Source organism: Ursus arctos, chromosome X (genome assembly GCF_023065955.2).
Source record: "Ursus arctos isolate Adak ecotype North America chromosome X, UrsArc2.0, whole genome shotgun sequence".
Lineage (NCBI taxonomy): Eukaryota > Metazoa > Chordata > Mammalia > Carnivora > Ursidae > Ursus > Ursus arctos.
In genome coordinates this window covers 80,644,506-80,661,125 of record NC_079873.1, presented here as the reverse complement: position 1 = coordinate 80,661,125, position 16,620 = coordinate 80,644,506, and the positions used below count along the sequence as shown (strand labels likewise).

Genomic DNA, 16,620 nt, shown 5'->3' with positions numbered 1-16,620 from the left:
GAGACTCTTGGGAAACAAACTGAGGGTTGCTGGATGGGAGGTGGGTGGAGGGATGGAGTAATTGTGTGATGGGCATCAAGGAGGGTACGTGATATGATGAGCACTGGGTTATATATGCAACTGATGAATTACTGAACTCTACATCTGAAACTAATAATGTACTATATGTTGGCTAATTGAATTTAAATAAAAAATAAGATTTATTAAATTAAAAAAAATTTTAATTAAAAAAATAAAAAATAGTGGGTATTTAGATCTTTACCATGTGTGCCAATTTTGGCTAACAAAGAGCATTCTTGAACTCAAAGGTAGGTGAGACAGAAAATAAGTGTTCAACTCATCTTTAACAGTTATTTTCCCTTCCTTCCTGCTACCCAAATTATTTCACGGCTTAACAAAATAGTAAGGAAAACAGCTGGATTTTCTTTTTATCTAAAAGCAATAGATATCTCACTTTCAATAAAAATGTGCTCAAGACATACTATCAGGACTTACCCAAACAATAATAAAAATTATTCTTATACCTTAGTACTAATAAAATGCAGAATGATTTTGAAATTAAAAAGACTAATGGTTATGGTTTTGATTTCAAGCAACTAAACCAGGTATTTGATATTAAGGAATTATTTTTATTTATGGAGGTATATGGTCATATTTATATATAAAATAGCAGTGTTATTTTAAAAATCTGATACTGAAACATTTAAAAATGAAATATCACCTAGGGTTAGCCTGAGTATCACTGGGAGTTCAGGTAAGGTGTCTGGGGGTGGAGGTTAAAGAAACAAGATAGGCCACGAGAGAAGAGTGGAAGTAGATATGGATATGAGGGGATTCATTTTACTGTGTTACTTGACAATCTTTATAAGACAAACCTGAAAATATATAAATTCAGTTATCTGTTGTTTTTAAAAGAAAAAAGCATATAATGAAATCCTGGCAACTGAATGAACTGAAATGTTAAAAATGTTATTTACCCATTACAAAAGGAAATAACATTGCACCTAAATCTAGTATCCATCAACCTATTACTAGGAAACACAGATAATGTAATATAAAAAATGCCACTTAACCATGAGATTCAAACTTATTGGGAGAGGGCAGAGGATTGTCAGTCCCAGGTAACAGTGCCCCTATTAAGGCTCTCACATCACAAGAATAAAGAAACACTCCAAGCAGTTTTGAAAAGATTTCTTTTAAGAAATCTTATTCACAGTCAAGTGAAATACTCAGTATTGGAGAAATTTCTCCATTAAACCACCAAGTCCCAACTTTGATAGTGGCTTTAATAAAGTAGAAAAATGAAACCCAGCTTGCTCCCCCCTCTCACACCAATCACCTACAACAGTTAACTGTGGGCAGCAGTTTTGAATCACTGATTACTGTTCACTGGTAAGATGATGACAGTGGTCACTACATAAACCATCAAATCTCTAGATTGTACTGTCCAGAACGTCCTGTGATGGTGGAGGTGTTCTGTATCCCAGGGTTTCCAATATAGTAGCCTTTTGCCATATGCAGCTACTGGACACTTGATGTATTGCTAATGGGACCAAGGAACTAAATTTTAAATTTTATTTAATTCATTTAAATAGCCACATGTGGCTAGTGGCTACCACAGCAGATAGTACAATTTTAAAGTACCTAAGAGAGGGGCACCTGGGTGGCTCAGTCGTTGAGTGTTTGCCTTCGGCTCAGGGCATGATCCCGGAGTCCTGGGATCAAGCCCCACATCGGGCTCCCTGCTCCACTGGGAGTTTGCTTCTCCCTCCCCCACTCTCCCTGCTTGTGTTCCCTCTCTCGCTGGCTGTCTCTCTGTCAAATAAATAAATAAAATCTTAAAAAAAAATAAAGTACCTAAGAGAAGAAAAACACATACACAAGTTTCACTTAATAGCTAACTCAAATTTATTAAAAATTGAAGATCACAGAAAAGCATGAATAAGATTTGCTTTATTAAACAAGCTCAATTAACTTACCTTCCACTAATCAATGAAAGTATTTAGTATCACAAAAGGAATTTTGAAAATGAGGTTGATTTCAACCTCTGAAATTAAAAACAAAAGAAAAGCAGCCAAGACATTTTCAGAAGAGCAACCACAGACCTCCCTCTAGTGGCAAGAGATAAAGTTTCTGTTGAAAGTTGAATTGCTTTTGAAACTATATAAAACTGCTCACAGACATTTCTTTTATATAACCTAAAAAGAATCTAGATTAATATATAAGGAAAACAGACATAATTTTTTGTAAACAAAAGTTAGACCTAATTTTCACTTACTATGAATGCTAATCTCTAAGAATCTGATCTCTCCAGAAAAAATGATTTGCCAACGACATTTGGGAAATTGCAGCTTTCAACAAAACAAAAGTTTACGGAGCCTTACCCAAACTGTGAGCAAAACAGAGGAGACCTAATTCTTCTCTGTTGATAAACGTTCTGGGATGGAACATGTAAAGGAGTGAATTCTGAAGTATAAAGTAGTAAGCAGCAGTGGGGTTTGTAAAAACTCACCATACATCAAAAGAAACAAAAATATTACAAGAGATTTTAATATGCAAAACAACACTGTTCCGTCTGATAGTCAGCTTCAAAAGACAGCTCTGCCACATTGCCAGTTTTAATTACAACCATACATACACATTTAGATTTAACTACAGAACTACTACTTTCAAGTACAAGAAGGAACTCAAAATAGAAACGACTTGTGTTACAGCCATTGTCTTTTCCTTACAGCTTTCAGGAAAAACAGCTTTTATATACACTGTAGTAAGTACAGAATGTACAGAAGACAGTTATATATACAAAAGTGCATTAATATAGCAATACATTTAGCAGAAATACAGGAAAAAAATCCTGGTTAACAATCTGATACGTTACAGTATTTAAGACTACTTGAAGATTCTCCAAACCAGTCAGTCAACTTCCTACTTGCTTTGGTTATGATATTGATGCTACATAACTAACGTTTGAAAAAAAGTGAAATTTTTAACCAACCGTGAAATGAAATGTTTTACATATACTTGTGTTTATCTTTAATAGCTTTTGACAATAGTCCTATTAAACTCCCAACACAAAGATTTAGAGTGGATGAGAACTATACCTAAAGCAGAATACTCAAGGAGGAAATTAAATTGATCCCCTACAGGAACAGACATAGTCTTATCCATTCCTAAAAGCCTCAGCTAGATAACCTAACCCCAAAGTCCAAACTTAAATCCAATTGGTCAGCTACTATCGAAGAGCAAGCAGCTCCAGAAAACAAGCCATGGCTTCAGGCCACTGTTCCTTAGAACAAGTCAGAGTAGGTAATGTTAACTTGTCATTTATACATATTAATTCTACAACTACCTTTATATAGTCAAAATGCATATGTATAATTAGAGCAATTCTCTTTTCTACCCCTATCCCTCACCACAAAAAGAACACAGATTTCCACAGATGACCACAAAGATGTAATAAACTTGACAATAAAGAAAAAATACTATATTGAAATCAGAGAAGACTAAACCAGTTTTTCAGAGTTCAGTAGGAATGTCAAATTAAAAATTAACTTACCATCATGTGGTCTAGATTAAAACATGAATAACTTTAATTTAAAATAAAATTGTGAGGGGGGCTTAAAATAAATAATTTCAATATTAGAAAAATATGAAAATAAAATTTTAGTGAGTCAACTCAGATCTGCAGCTATAGCATGCAACTTCTGCACTCTATTAATAGCCAGTAAATTAGAAGAATTTTCAGAGTTCCTTCTAAGCCTTTGGAATAAGTAAATTATTTTCCAAATGAGAATTAAGCTAGAATTCTAAGGAGCTCTGTTCCAGATACAGAGATGCCTACGTCTAAATATCTCTCAGATGTTTCTCACCCATTTAGCATAATTTCATTGTAAAGATAGAATTTATCTTACTTTGTCAGACTTAAAATGAATCCAAAGTTACCACAATACATGTGTATACAAATACTTATTTTCTAACTAATAGTCCTTTTAAGGATTAGAGTTACCTCTAAGTTTAGATATGTTGAATGTCAGTGTGCTCAACATCAATACCATATTTGAATACAACTGGGAATTTTCCTATCAACGGTCTCAAAATATAAACTGACTTTAAGTAACCCCCTCCCAATTCTAAGCAAGTATTTCTTGAAGACAGAAGAGCTAAAAGGTAATTTGTTAAAGGGGAGGGGAGTGTTCTACCTATTACACAAATGAATGCAAAGAATCCCTAAAATTATAGCAAGAGAATCAAGCTGCTATATAATCTCTGTTCTTGAAGTACTTTTGTCTTGAAAATTATCTTCCCAGATACTAAGAATTACCTGGCTTTAAAAAAGCATTCTGGCTTATGACCTTTTTCAGGGGAAAAATGAGAGAATACCTTAAGCTCTACGTTCAATAACTTTCAGTGTTCTTCAATGACCTAGCTGGGCCAAAAATAAAGTTATGTAATGAAATTTAAGATCTGAAAGGTCATTGTTTTGTTATATACTATTACCACTGATTGGTTCAATATAATGTTTTTGCTTAGTGATATCCAGCAGCATGGGGATTTTATAAAACAAATTACAATATTATTTTTGAGTTTGAAAAAGCCTGATATTGAGAAAAAGTACAGAGTTCACCTTTAAGGCACATGAGGCTATAAAGTAAGCCATGAACAAAAATCTCTGCTAGAGAATCTGGAAACAAAATTTCTATATTTGTCATGTACTAACATTTTTGGCTTAAATATGAAGATATTTGATAAATTTCACAATTTTTAAAGCTCATCAGAATCTGGATACCTTTATACAGTAGTCTCTAGGAATTTTTCCTTTAAGAGGGAATTAGCACTTTTAGGAGCTAAATAAAATGAGATGTCCACCCAATCCATAGTCATTAAATTACAAGTCAGTTTTTGGGATTAATTCAGCAATATCTATCTACAGTTAACCCAAAGGGCTAAGGAAATGTACAAAACTGCCCCAGCCTAAGAAAAAATGAGACAAGTCTCTCTCATGAAAAAAGTGTTATTTTATTCTACGTTCTTGTTAGGGCAGAATGAATTAGCCCTTTATAGTCCACTAAACATTATACTACAATGCCTTACTTTAATTCATTATAAAACTGTAGAAAAAAACATGCCATTTTGTTTAACTCCAAGTTCATACCTGTGGTGAGGACTGACAGACTTCTACAGGAGCTCTTTTTTTCCAGTTTTATTGAGATACAATTAAACATACATAACAAGATCTCTAATAAAATGTTTTTCGAAAAATCTGAGGGAATGTTATCATGCCTGAAGTTAATGAAGCTTATGCTTAAAGGGGGGGCAGAAACTTATTTGCTCCAGTGTCAATTCTCTACAGATGACAACTGACACTGGAGCAAATAAGTCTCACATTTTTATTAATTGGTTAGTTTAGATTTATATTTAAAAAGAAAAAATATTGAGTTGGATTCGTCTTAAACTCAGAGATATACCAGACTGAATAAATTATTACTTATTCCAAGAAAGAAAGAATTTCAACTTGAATTATCTACATGAGATATTAAAGCAGAAAAAACACAGTGCAGCACATTAACAAAAACAAGAGAACTTTTTGTCTTTTACTGCTGGGTTTTTTTTTTTTTTTAACGGGGGGAGAGATGGAGAAAGACTTTGAAATCTCCCTCTTCCACATCACAAGCAAACCCAAGTTGTTTTAATTTTTTTCTTTTAATCAGAGGAATTACTTTCAATCTCCTCTAAAACAACTTTATGGTCAATCTCTAATTTATAGTACTGTAAAGACAGTGCATCCAGATTTACACAAAATTTCATGGCATACTTTACTATAAACACTCAAATCTTTATAAACTTTTAAAATTGGCTTTGTGGTGCTTTGGTAAACTTGTTTAATAGTGACTTAAGTTAAATCTAAGGTAATAAAACTATGTGACTGTTGGGAGAATGGAAAAATTGGTCTTAGTATATCATGACCCTGTTATATCATGATCCTTTTACTGGTCATTGTCAATTGTTTCCAAGTATTTAACAGATAAATGCTGCTCTATGGTCTCCAAAAGTGGCCTGTTTCCCTGGAAGAGTAGGTAAAGAGAACAGACAAGTCATTCTCTGAGATTTTGCTTTTGCTAAGAGCAGGCAGAAAATTCGGCTGTATTTGCTCTTCTCTCCTTTTACTGCTCCTATACTTGGAAGGGAAAACACAATGAGGTTGACCCTTTCCACCTTCCTCAAAGTATTCTGGGGTCTAACCCCAAGCTCTCTTTGGGTCTTCTAAGGCTGGTTAGGAGCATCAAAGAAAGGGTAAGAGGAAAGTCAGAGGGAGTACTCCGACTGCTAACTATATACACATACTTTCATTTTAGTAAAATTTTTAAGTATGAATTTAGTAGTCTTCAAAATCTACCATACCACAGACCTCAGCAAAGCTGCAATACATCAATTTTTATCTTCAGTTTCAATTCTTTAACCTTCAAGGAACTAAAGTAAAATCAAGTTTTCAAAACACATGATTGTAAGCAAAGGTTAAAAGCCTTTGTATCAACTGAGAATTAAGAATTTAAGTCCATCTCTTTCTTAATGAGTCACTTGATATGATAAAGTTAAAAAAAGTAAAAATCCTATCAACCTCTGACTCTAGAGTTTAAAAAAATATTGATTACAACTCCTTCTACAGAATCATGATTACCTCCCAAGTTATCCACAATAAAAACAAAATTACAAAGTCAGAAAGCAGCTTGATTGTCAGTAGTATCAGTTCCCATCTTCTTTAACCCATATGAATGTTTAAAGACGTGGGGTAGAAGAAGAGGAATCACACTACATCTAATGTTCATGATAACAAACTCTCCATGAAAACATTTAAAGAAACTCCATGATTTCACATCTAAAATTAGATTTCTATTAATAGCCAACAAGCTACGGATTTTTCCTATATCTCACTGCTCTGCATATTTCTAGTGATTTATAGAGAAGTTTAGGAGAACTGTAAGGGTTTTCTTTAGTTAACTTTGAACATTAACCTGTTCACATGCCAGAAGCTGTTATACCAAATATTTAAAAATTAGAGCTGTGCTGGAAAAAAAATGACCTACAAAAAGAACTTAAGACACAGTTTCTGCCTTTGAAACAGTTTCACAGCCTAAAATTTCAAAAAGCAGTGGAAAAGCAGAATTGGTTGTTTTGCTTAATTGCTTTCTCCATTTGAATATTAATCAATATAGCATCAAGTCTAAAGTTCAGCTACTAGTACCATTATTTCCTCAGTAGTCATCACTTACAAAGGATTCTGAATTTACATAAAGTGAAAAACAAACCTAACAGGAAAGACATTAGGGCCTGTTATCACACCTTTAAGTTAATAACAAATGAAAACAAAACTAAACCTAATGAAGGCACTATTGTAAACAGCAATCCACAACCCACCCCCACAACCTCAAAAAAAAGATTTTCACTAGGAATTGAGAATGATACTATGGCCCTTTAGAAAAAGCAAACTAAGGAACTGTAACATTAAAAAGGAAACTGAATTATGATCACTACGTATGTACCTATACTGACATAATAAACTACTTGTCAGCAGTACCTTGAAATCCTCTAAACCGTAAAAGTACTAGTTCCTGAAAAAGCCCACTTAAACCACCGTAAAGTCTAAACAGTCAAAACATTTACTAAATCAGTGGTTCTTAAAACGCGAGCTGTGTGCAGCAGAATAACCTGGTGCTTGTTAAAACACAATGCTGGGCCCCTCCCCCAGGGTTTCTGATTCACTGCATCTGGAACGGGGCCTGATAGTATGCAATTCTAACAACTTCTCAGGTGATGCTGAAGCTGCTGGTCTGGGGACCACCTGCTGAGAACCACTGGCCTAAATTATTAATGATACATCAGCACAGCCCTAACCAAAAGTTTGGTCAAGATGCATGTAAACAAATAAAAGGATAGAATACTTAAAAGCTTAGAAAGAACGCTGATAAATTCACCCTTATTACATCAAAACATCTACATCTGCTTCGTGGTCTTCCTCAGTCACTTTCAAGGATAGCACTTCTTCATTAAGGAAGAGCCCACTGAGCCTCTCCTTCCGAGCCTGCCTTTGCTCTTTCAGCTGCCTCTTGCGTAAAGCCTTTTGTTGTAACTTCCGCTGCTTGGATCGCTTCTGTCAAAATAAAAATTTCTAAATCAGTAAGGTTCAGTTCTGGTATATCCACCCCAGAATATTTTATGGATCAAGTTCTGTATTTTCAGAGTTTTTGGAGATGTTCAAATTCCTCTGCAGTATGATCCTGGTTCCAGTAAGTGAGCCACTGGCTTAGACTTGAAAATGATTCTTCAAGATTCTATTTTTATGGTATTTGACCAGTGACTCTTAGGAAGAACTGAAACCTGATCATTTTGACTAATCAATATCCATTGATTATGGATAATCAATCATTTCAAAGCTTTTTTTTTAACCAAATTAAGGTACATTGGTGTCATTGCGGAGTGAACACATAATACTGAATACCAATGTAGAGAACATGGCCAAAATCTCTAATGCTTATGCTTTTAAGGTGTCTTTCATCCAAAAGCACTAGCAATTTTACAATGGCTGGGAAAGAATCATGTCTTCTCCATATTAGGCAAATACCATCTTACAAGCCCATTAGAAACCCAGTGGGTACTCCATTCCTTGTCACTGGTGAACTGATGCAAAAAAGGAATGACCACATATCCAGAGGAATCCCCTGGCAACCAAGAAAGCTGGCTATGTTTCTGCTACTTTGTTAAGAGCCAGGGAAGGAATCACTGTGTATCTTCTAGTCACCCACTGGGTTCCCAAAGAGTTATAGAGATACCCTTTTCATCCTTAAGTTGGCTCCAAACTGTCACCACCGCAAGGAACCGAACTTACCTAAGCATCACAAAACCATTCTAAAAACACTTCCACCTCCCTATTTTTTTATGTGCCCAAAAGTATTACAAAGAATTCTTCAACTGTGAATAGACAGAAATTAGAGAAGGTGTTATTATATTTTTAAAAGATCTAAGAACATTCAAGATCAAAACATTAAGAAAACATTTAATACACACACACACACACACACACACACACACACACAAACACACAGAAAAGACATGCAGAATATTCTCAGGAGCTAATAGACAGCAACATCAGCAACATAGTGAGATCCGCTCAGCTGCAGTCAATACTGCAATCTTGAGACTCACTATTTCCATCAATTTATCTTACTTAAAACAGACACAAAAATCAGATAAAATTGAATGTGATATGGCTGTGGGTCAAAACGGTATTTCAAAGCACTCAGCCTAAAGGGCTTTACTCAACAGCAGAATGTCCTGCTTGTTCAATTAAAGCCAAAACCCACAGGCATCTAGAGAGCAAGATAATTTTAACTCTTCAAGAAATTTATATGAAGGAGTACTAATGTTAATATTGAAAGGTAAGTTTTGTATTGATTAGACATTTTACTTTTGAATCCCGAATCCGCTCTGCTGCACTTGCAGACAAGTTGCTGTCACTGTGTGCTCGACTCATGTTGGCACTGGAGTTTGAAGCAGAGTTTCCAACACTGGACCCACTGCTGCTTGCAGAACTGACCATGCTGGCACTGCTGCTGCTGGCACTGGCACTGGCCCCGCTCACTCCACTGGTGCTTGCACAACTAAAGTTGCTTCTCTTCCAGGCCTCTCTTGCGGGCCGTTGGCGAGGGCTATGCTCCTTGATATAGTTTCTGACCTTGGAACACACAGACAAAAACCGCTCAGTGTTGTTCCTTGACATTCTTCCTCAAAACACTGGCAAAAAGAATATTGTACATAATGTAAGACATTATCAAAAGTGCTACAGATATACTTGTCATCAGGGAAATGCAAATCAAAACTACAATGAGGGGTGCCTGGGTGGCTTAGTCGATTAAGTGTCTGCCTTCGGCTCAGGTCATGATCCTGGAGTCTTGGGATTGAGCCCCATGTTGGGCTCTCTGCTCAGCGGGGAGTCTGCTTCTCCCTCTGCTCCTCCCCCATGCTCATGTTCTCTCTCCTTTGCTCAGTCTCTCCCTCAAATAAATAAAAATCTTAAAAAAAACTACAATGAGGTACCACCTCACACCTGTCAGAATGGCTAAAAGCAGCAACACAAGAAACACCAAGTGTTGGCAAGGATGGGAAGGAAGGGGAACCCTCCTGCACTGTTGGTGGGAATGCAAACTGATGCAGCCACTCTGGAAAACACTACAGAGGCTCCGCAAAAAGCTGAAAATAGAGCTACCCCACAATTCAGCAACGGCGCTACTAGGTATTTACCCAAAGATAGAAAAATACTAATTCGAAGAGATACATGCTCCCCTCATGTTTATAGCAGCATTATCAACAACAGCCAAATTATGGAAAGAGCCCAAATGTCCATCAACTGACGAACAGATAAAGAAGATGGGGTATGTATATATATAATAGAATATTATTCAGTCATAAAAAAGAATGAAATCTTGCCATTTGCAATGATGTGGATGGAGCTAGAGAGTATTATGCTAAGCTAAATAAGTCACCCAGTCAGAGGAAGACAAACACCACATGATTTCACTCATATGTGGACTTTAAGAAACAAAACAAATGAGCACAGGGAATAAAAGAGTGAGAGAGACAAACCAAGAAACAGACCCTTATCTACAGAGAATACACTGATGGTTACCAGAGGGGAGGAGGGTGAGGGGATGGGTTAAACAGGTGACAGAGATTAAGGAGGACACTTGTGAGAAGCACCAGGCATTGTACCTAAGTGCTGAATCACTAAATCGTATACCTGAAACTAATATTACACTATATGTTAACTAACTAGAATTTAAATAAAAACTTTAAAAAAAGGTTGTATTGGATCCCGGGATAAAACAAGACATTAGTTGAAAAACTGGTGTAACCTGAATACAGTCTGTAGATTATTTAATAGTACTGTATCTATGTTAATTTCTTGCTTTTGATGAATGTACCAAAAAAAGAACTTGGGACTGTAATAGATGCTTAACAAATAGTGAGAATAAAAGACAGTAATTATAAAGAAATAAAAATAACATTTACTGAATACATATTTGTGAACTTGGATTATAATCTAGGTTGATTTGTTTGGCTCTTTCTTGAGTTGTAGGCTTTGTGAAGACAAGGATCATTTTTAAACTGTTTTGTATCTTAATATTTAATAAACACTTAATATTGTTAAATAAATAAATAAAAAAAGAAAGTGCTACAGATGTATGTAAGTAGACTACAAGGATGAAAGAAAACTCTAAATGTAGAAACAAGTACCAGAAAAATTGACAATGTTCAAAATTCTAGAATATATATTATGGAGCTATATTTTAAAAACATATAAAATATAATCAGCAAATGGAAAGCTACAGGCCTCCAATCGCTTCTTGGCCTTTTGGCTAAGATCATGTGTGGAAAGCTACAGGCCTCCAGAATTTAGGATTATAAGAAAATAACACTCAAGGGCGCCTGGGCGGCATAGTCAGTTAAATGTCCAACTCTTGGTTTCAGCTCAGTTCGTATCAATCTCAGGGTCATGAGATCGAGCCCCAAGCTGGGCTCTGCACTGAGTGTGCAGTCTGCTGGTTTCTCTTTCTCCTTCTTCCACTGCCCCTCCCACTGATTGCTCTCTCTCTCTCTCAAACAAATAAATAAATCTTAAATAAAAAAGAAAACACTCAGAGAAATTAACAATAAAATAAATCAGATTAGGCATTTTTTAAAGGTCTCCATAGGATTTAAGTAAATTGCTGATTCTATCTAAGATTAGGGTGTTTCTTAAATCTTAGCTAGGGACCCATGGTACCTGTTTTCAAATGCAAGGTACAATTTCATTACTAATGAAAAATGAGCTGGAATGTAGAAAATTATAGTATGTCTGTTGAGAGAAATACTGAAATTAAAAAAATTTTATAAGAGATGATAAATGCAAAAAAAACTTTTAAAAAATGAAGAGAGAACATAAGTATTCATTCAAATATGTACCCCCAAAAAAGAGCAGTATGGACTCTTTAAAAGGTACTAGAAATGTGTATTTCAGAATAGAAGGAAAATTACATTTTACCCTAGCCAGGCTCAATTACTCCACAAGACTACTCAAATCCCCCAATTCAGATGTTCACTCAAATATAGATAGCCCTCAATAATCATTATTTTGATTCTGTCGATCATTCTTTTTTAAGGTGGGTTAGAATAAATAAACAGCATAACCACCCCTTAAGTGGTAAAATAAAGTTGCAAAGCCTACACAACTAAGCAGGAGGTTCTAGATCCACATGATCCCAGAAAGGCAGTGCCAGGTGAGACGCACCTAAAACCTTACAACCATGTGCTCTCAAATACTGCCATCATTTTTTCTTTTTTTTTTAAGATTTTATTTATTTATTTGACAGAGATAGAGACAGTCAGTGAGAGAGGGAACACAAGCAGGGGGAGTGGGAGAGGAAGAAGCAGGCCCATAGCATAGGAGCCTGATGTGGGGCTCGATCCCATAACGCCGGGATCACGCCCTGAGCCAAAGGCAGACGCTTAACCGCTGTGCCACCCAGGCGCCCCTGCCATCATTTTTTCTAATATTACATTTCACAGCACTGATTTGGACCTTAATTACCTGTGTATTTTAAAACATGATTATTCAAGTCTACATATTATAAAATAATGGTTTTCTTAATAGCTGTACAATCTGTATTTTCTTTACATACCTGCTTCAGTTTTTCATCTGTGAGACAGTTAAGTTCAATAATAAACTCACTGTCTGTCGGGGAAATTTGAGCAGAAGGATCAATTATTTTTATAATATCAAGTTGCTCCCGAAGACCCATCTCCGTACTGACTTTACGACTCAGATACTCAATATATTCTACCTATGTGATGAAAAATTATAATAAACAAGATCAATGCCAAAACCTCTGATATTTTAGTGTGTCATTTATAATATGTCTCAAATATCAAAAGCACTTAACATATTTGTTCCCTGCAAAAGTTAAAGCCCCCACTCAGATTTTACTAAGCAATCCACATTTACCCAGTAGCCTTAAATAGGTAATACACTGAGCTTTACATAGTCTCTACATGTGCTTTCAATTAAGAACGTCAAGATCCCTACCTGTTCATCGTTTGTCATTGCACTCCAAGGAAGTTCATCTAAATTCCGGTGCTTATTTTTCTTTTTAGGAAGCAGGCACGGTGAACTCGGAATACTGGGTATGACATCAGAAAGCACATCACTCCCACTGGCAATGTCACTGCCTGGTAACTTTATAAAAATAAGAAGGGGGTAGGAAAAGCAAATTTTTTCAAAAATACATTTTAAATACCACAACATATTTCATATTGAAAATTACTTTTTAATGACAAATACAGAATGAGAAGACATGAATTGATTCACTCCTGTTTTAGACAAAGCAGCAACATCAACATATTCCTTGTATACAGTTACTTATTGAATGAGATACGTTTCAAAAGCTGAAAATCATAATCAAGACTTGTTAATAAAATGCTAACTTAAGAGTCAATCATCATGGCTTTTTAATTCACAGTGTGAATGTAGGCTAGGGCTCACACAGAATAAGGAACACTGGTCTCCATCTCAGGAGACGGGAGTGATCTACCATGACCTGGCTCTTTGCCCAACACTATGCTGGACATATGTCAATATAAAGACAAATAAGCCACAGTCCTTGTGCTCAAGTCAGTATTAACCTCAAGGAATTAAAATAATTTAAAATACGGTGTTACCACAGAGCAAAACACTTTAGACATCAGAAGTATTATAAAAGAAAAATTAGAAAAACGCCGAGACAATGTACAAAGGAGAAAAGCAAGCCTAATACACAGAAAATCAATTTAAAGTGAGAGGCACACGAAAAATGTGCTATAATTTTATATTGTCTAATAAAAATCAGTTAGAATGGATTTCATTTTTTAACAGCTATCTTGAGTCATATGTGTTACAAAAAATAGTACATATCTAATGTATATAATCTGAGGACTTTGGACATATGCATGTACCCATGAAATCATCACCACAATCAGGGTAATAAACGTATCTATCACCTCCAAAAGTCAGAATGGATTTAATTTTAAATAAATGTGTTTAGGGACACCTGGATGTCTCAGTTGGAGGAACATGCAATACTTGATCTAGGGGTCGTGAGTCTGAGCCCCACACTGGGTGTAGAGTAAATAAATAAACTTTTAAATAAATAAGCTTTTAAAAATAAATAAGTTTAAGTCATTCATGAGAAAGATAATTTCTTCTACAAGGAATACATAATTTTCAAAGATAATGCTTTCATTTTTACAAGGTACAAAATACCACCTTTTTGTTGTTGTTGTCCTTTGCAATTGCATATGAACTCTGGATGATTACTAGGCTTGTCAAGTTACCAAAAGAGAAAAGCTACTTTAGCCATGAAGATTACTGTAATCACACACATCTGGCCTCCTACTATACCTGCAGCACTCTAATAGGTACAGAGGATTCAAAGGATTTTAAGTCCTGGTCCTTATACAAAAACTTTATACTCTACTGAGGAAGATAATACTATAATACAAACATACAATTATACAAAATAGCAAATGACAAATGCTAGGTGTGAAACGACAGGTCATCGATAGAAATATCTAGCAGTGAGTTAAAGCTTCAGGATTAAAGCTGAGGAGAGCTACAAGTGGACAGGCAATGGGGAATCAATTGCATAGAAGAGACTAATGAAGATACAAAAATGGGGTTAATCACCATGCAAGGTGACCATGATGCTTAGAATGAAATTGTCTAAGTTAGCTTAACTTTAACTGGTTAAAAACCACATTTTCATTTTAACAGTCACTGATGAATCCAAGTACATGAATGACTACCAACAATTTGTATGATTTCCATTAAAACCTCATTAACTAACGCAACTTGAATTGTTCATTCACCCTTAGCCTTGATGTTATCTAGTCAGTGTCATGAAAGAATGATCGCTGAATGCACAGATGAAGGCCATCTTTCTGTTTTTAACATCAAAAAATAAAATGTTTTGCTATTTTCCCTTTGAAAGACTTCAAATCACAACACTACTACATTAAAGATCTCCCTGGGGTTCCTAAAACAAAATGAAACAGCCCTTACCAGATGAAAGGCCTCACCTACTTCAAGCTCCTTTGATATATATTAGGTAAAGGAACTATCAAAATACATATACTCTCAAAATCTAAGAACAATTTCCATCTAAATCTTTAGTGAACATCTGCTAGGTAACAGACTATATGTTAAGCGCTTAAATCTGTACCTCTGGATCTGTTTATGTGTTTGCTGAGGGTGGGGGGTGGAGTAAAGAAGGCAACTAGTGGTTCTCTGGCTATTTTTTTTCAGGGAGAAGTAAAAAGATGTCAGAGTTCAAATCCCAGTTCTGCTGATCACTAGCCATGTGATCTTGTGGAGGTTAGTTTGCTTCTTTGAGCCCCAGAGTTATGGTTAATGCCACCCATCTCAAAGGACTGTTGAGAAATTTAAATGAGATGATAGGCCTGGCACAAGGCAACACTCAATAAACATATGTGTCTTCCTTTTTCCATCTCTTTCCATGGTTTTGTACCCTTATAAAAGGTAGCATAAGTCATCAGAGAACGCCACATGTTGCTAAAGTGGGTAAAGTTTCACAAGGTACTCTCAGAATCACAGAATGGGGAAAAGGGGAAGGCATTCAAGTAAGGAGAGGAACTTGGTAAAACTAAAGATTTTAAAAAAACAGGATGAGGATAAGGAGACCAAATATAATTAAAACAGAAAATCAGTGCTAGGGATTTGAAAGCTCAATGGATGAACAAGCTGTTATATGCAGAAGTAGGCGAGTAACATTTTCTAAGTAGAACTTGATGAAACTAGTCTTGAGGGAAGATGCGTTAAAAAGGACAAAATAGGGGTGCCTGGGTGGCGCAGTCTTTAAGTATTATCTGGTGACAGACGGTAGCTACACTTGCGGTGAGTGCAGCATAATGTATAGAAAAGTTGAATCCATGGGGCGCCTGGGTGGCTCAGTCATTAGGTGTCTGCCTTTGGCTCAAGGCGTGATCCCGGCGTTCTGGGATCGAGCCCCACATCAGGCTCCTCCACTGGAAGCCTGCTTCTTCCTCTCCCACTCCCCCTGCTTGTGTTCCCTCTCTCGCTGGCTGTCTCTCTTTCCGTCAAATAAATAAATCTTTAAAAAAAAAAGACAAAATAGAGTGAGGAAAGACTGGAATCAGACAGGAAGTTCTTACTTGATCTAGGCTTGGACTAAGATAAAAATGCAAAGAAAAATAGGAATAAATAGGGAGAATTTCAAGTAAAAACAATTTACAAGGCTTTTTTTTAAAGATTTTATTTTTAAGTTATCTCTACACACAACATGGTGCTCAAACTCACAACCCTGAGATCAAGAGTCTCATGCTCTTCTGACTGAGACAGCCAGATGCCCCTACAAGGCGGTTTGATAACTGCATGGATGATAGTCAGATGACCATTTGTTGAAACCAGAAGAAAACTGGCCGCATTTCACAGTCATACAAACCATCCAGGGTAATGCACTTAAAAGACGTCAATTTTTAGAGCAAGAGATCTGAGGCAATGTTATAGATCTTCTAGTC

The 16,620-nt window shown here is 35.9% G+C and overlaps 1 protein-coding gene across 3 annotated transcripts in view; it reads right to left on the bottom strand.

Moving 5' to 3' along the window:
* Nucleotides 1-1,884: 1,884 nt before the first annotated feature.
* Nucleotides 1,885-16,620, bottom strand: part of FAM199X (family with sequence similarity 199, X-linked) — a 42,492-nt gene continuing 27,756 nt past the window's right edge. For 2 of the 3 annotated variants that reach the window (XM_057313430.1, XM_026488164.4), the window contains exons 3-6: nucleotides 13,115-13,264; nucleotides 12,711-12,872; nucleotides 9,461-9,727; nucleotides 1,885-8,146 (exon numbers count right to left, since the gene is read on the bottom strand). In XM_057313430.1, the coding sequence (XP_057169413.1) occupies nucleotides 7,976-8,146; nucleotides 9,461-9,727; nucleotides 12,711-12,872; nucleotides 13,115-13,264 (750 nt within the window). In that variant the 3' untranslated portion in view covers nucleotides 1,885-7,975. The remainder of the gene's footprint in view (nucleotides 8,147-9,460; nucleotides 9,728-12,710; nucleotides 12,873-13,114; nucleotides 13,265-16,620) is intronic. The other variant, XM_026488165.4, reaches the window with a different exon arrangement.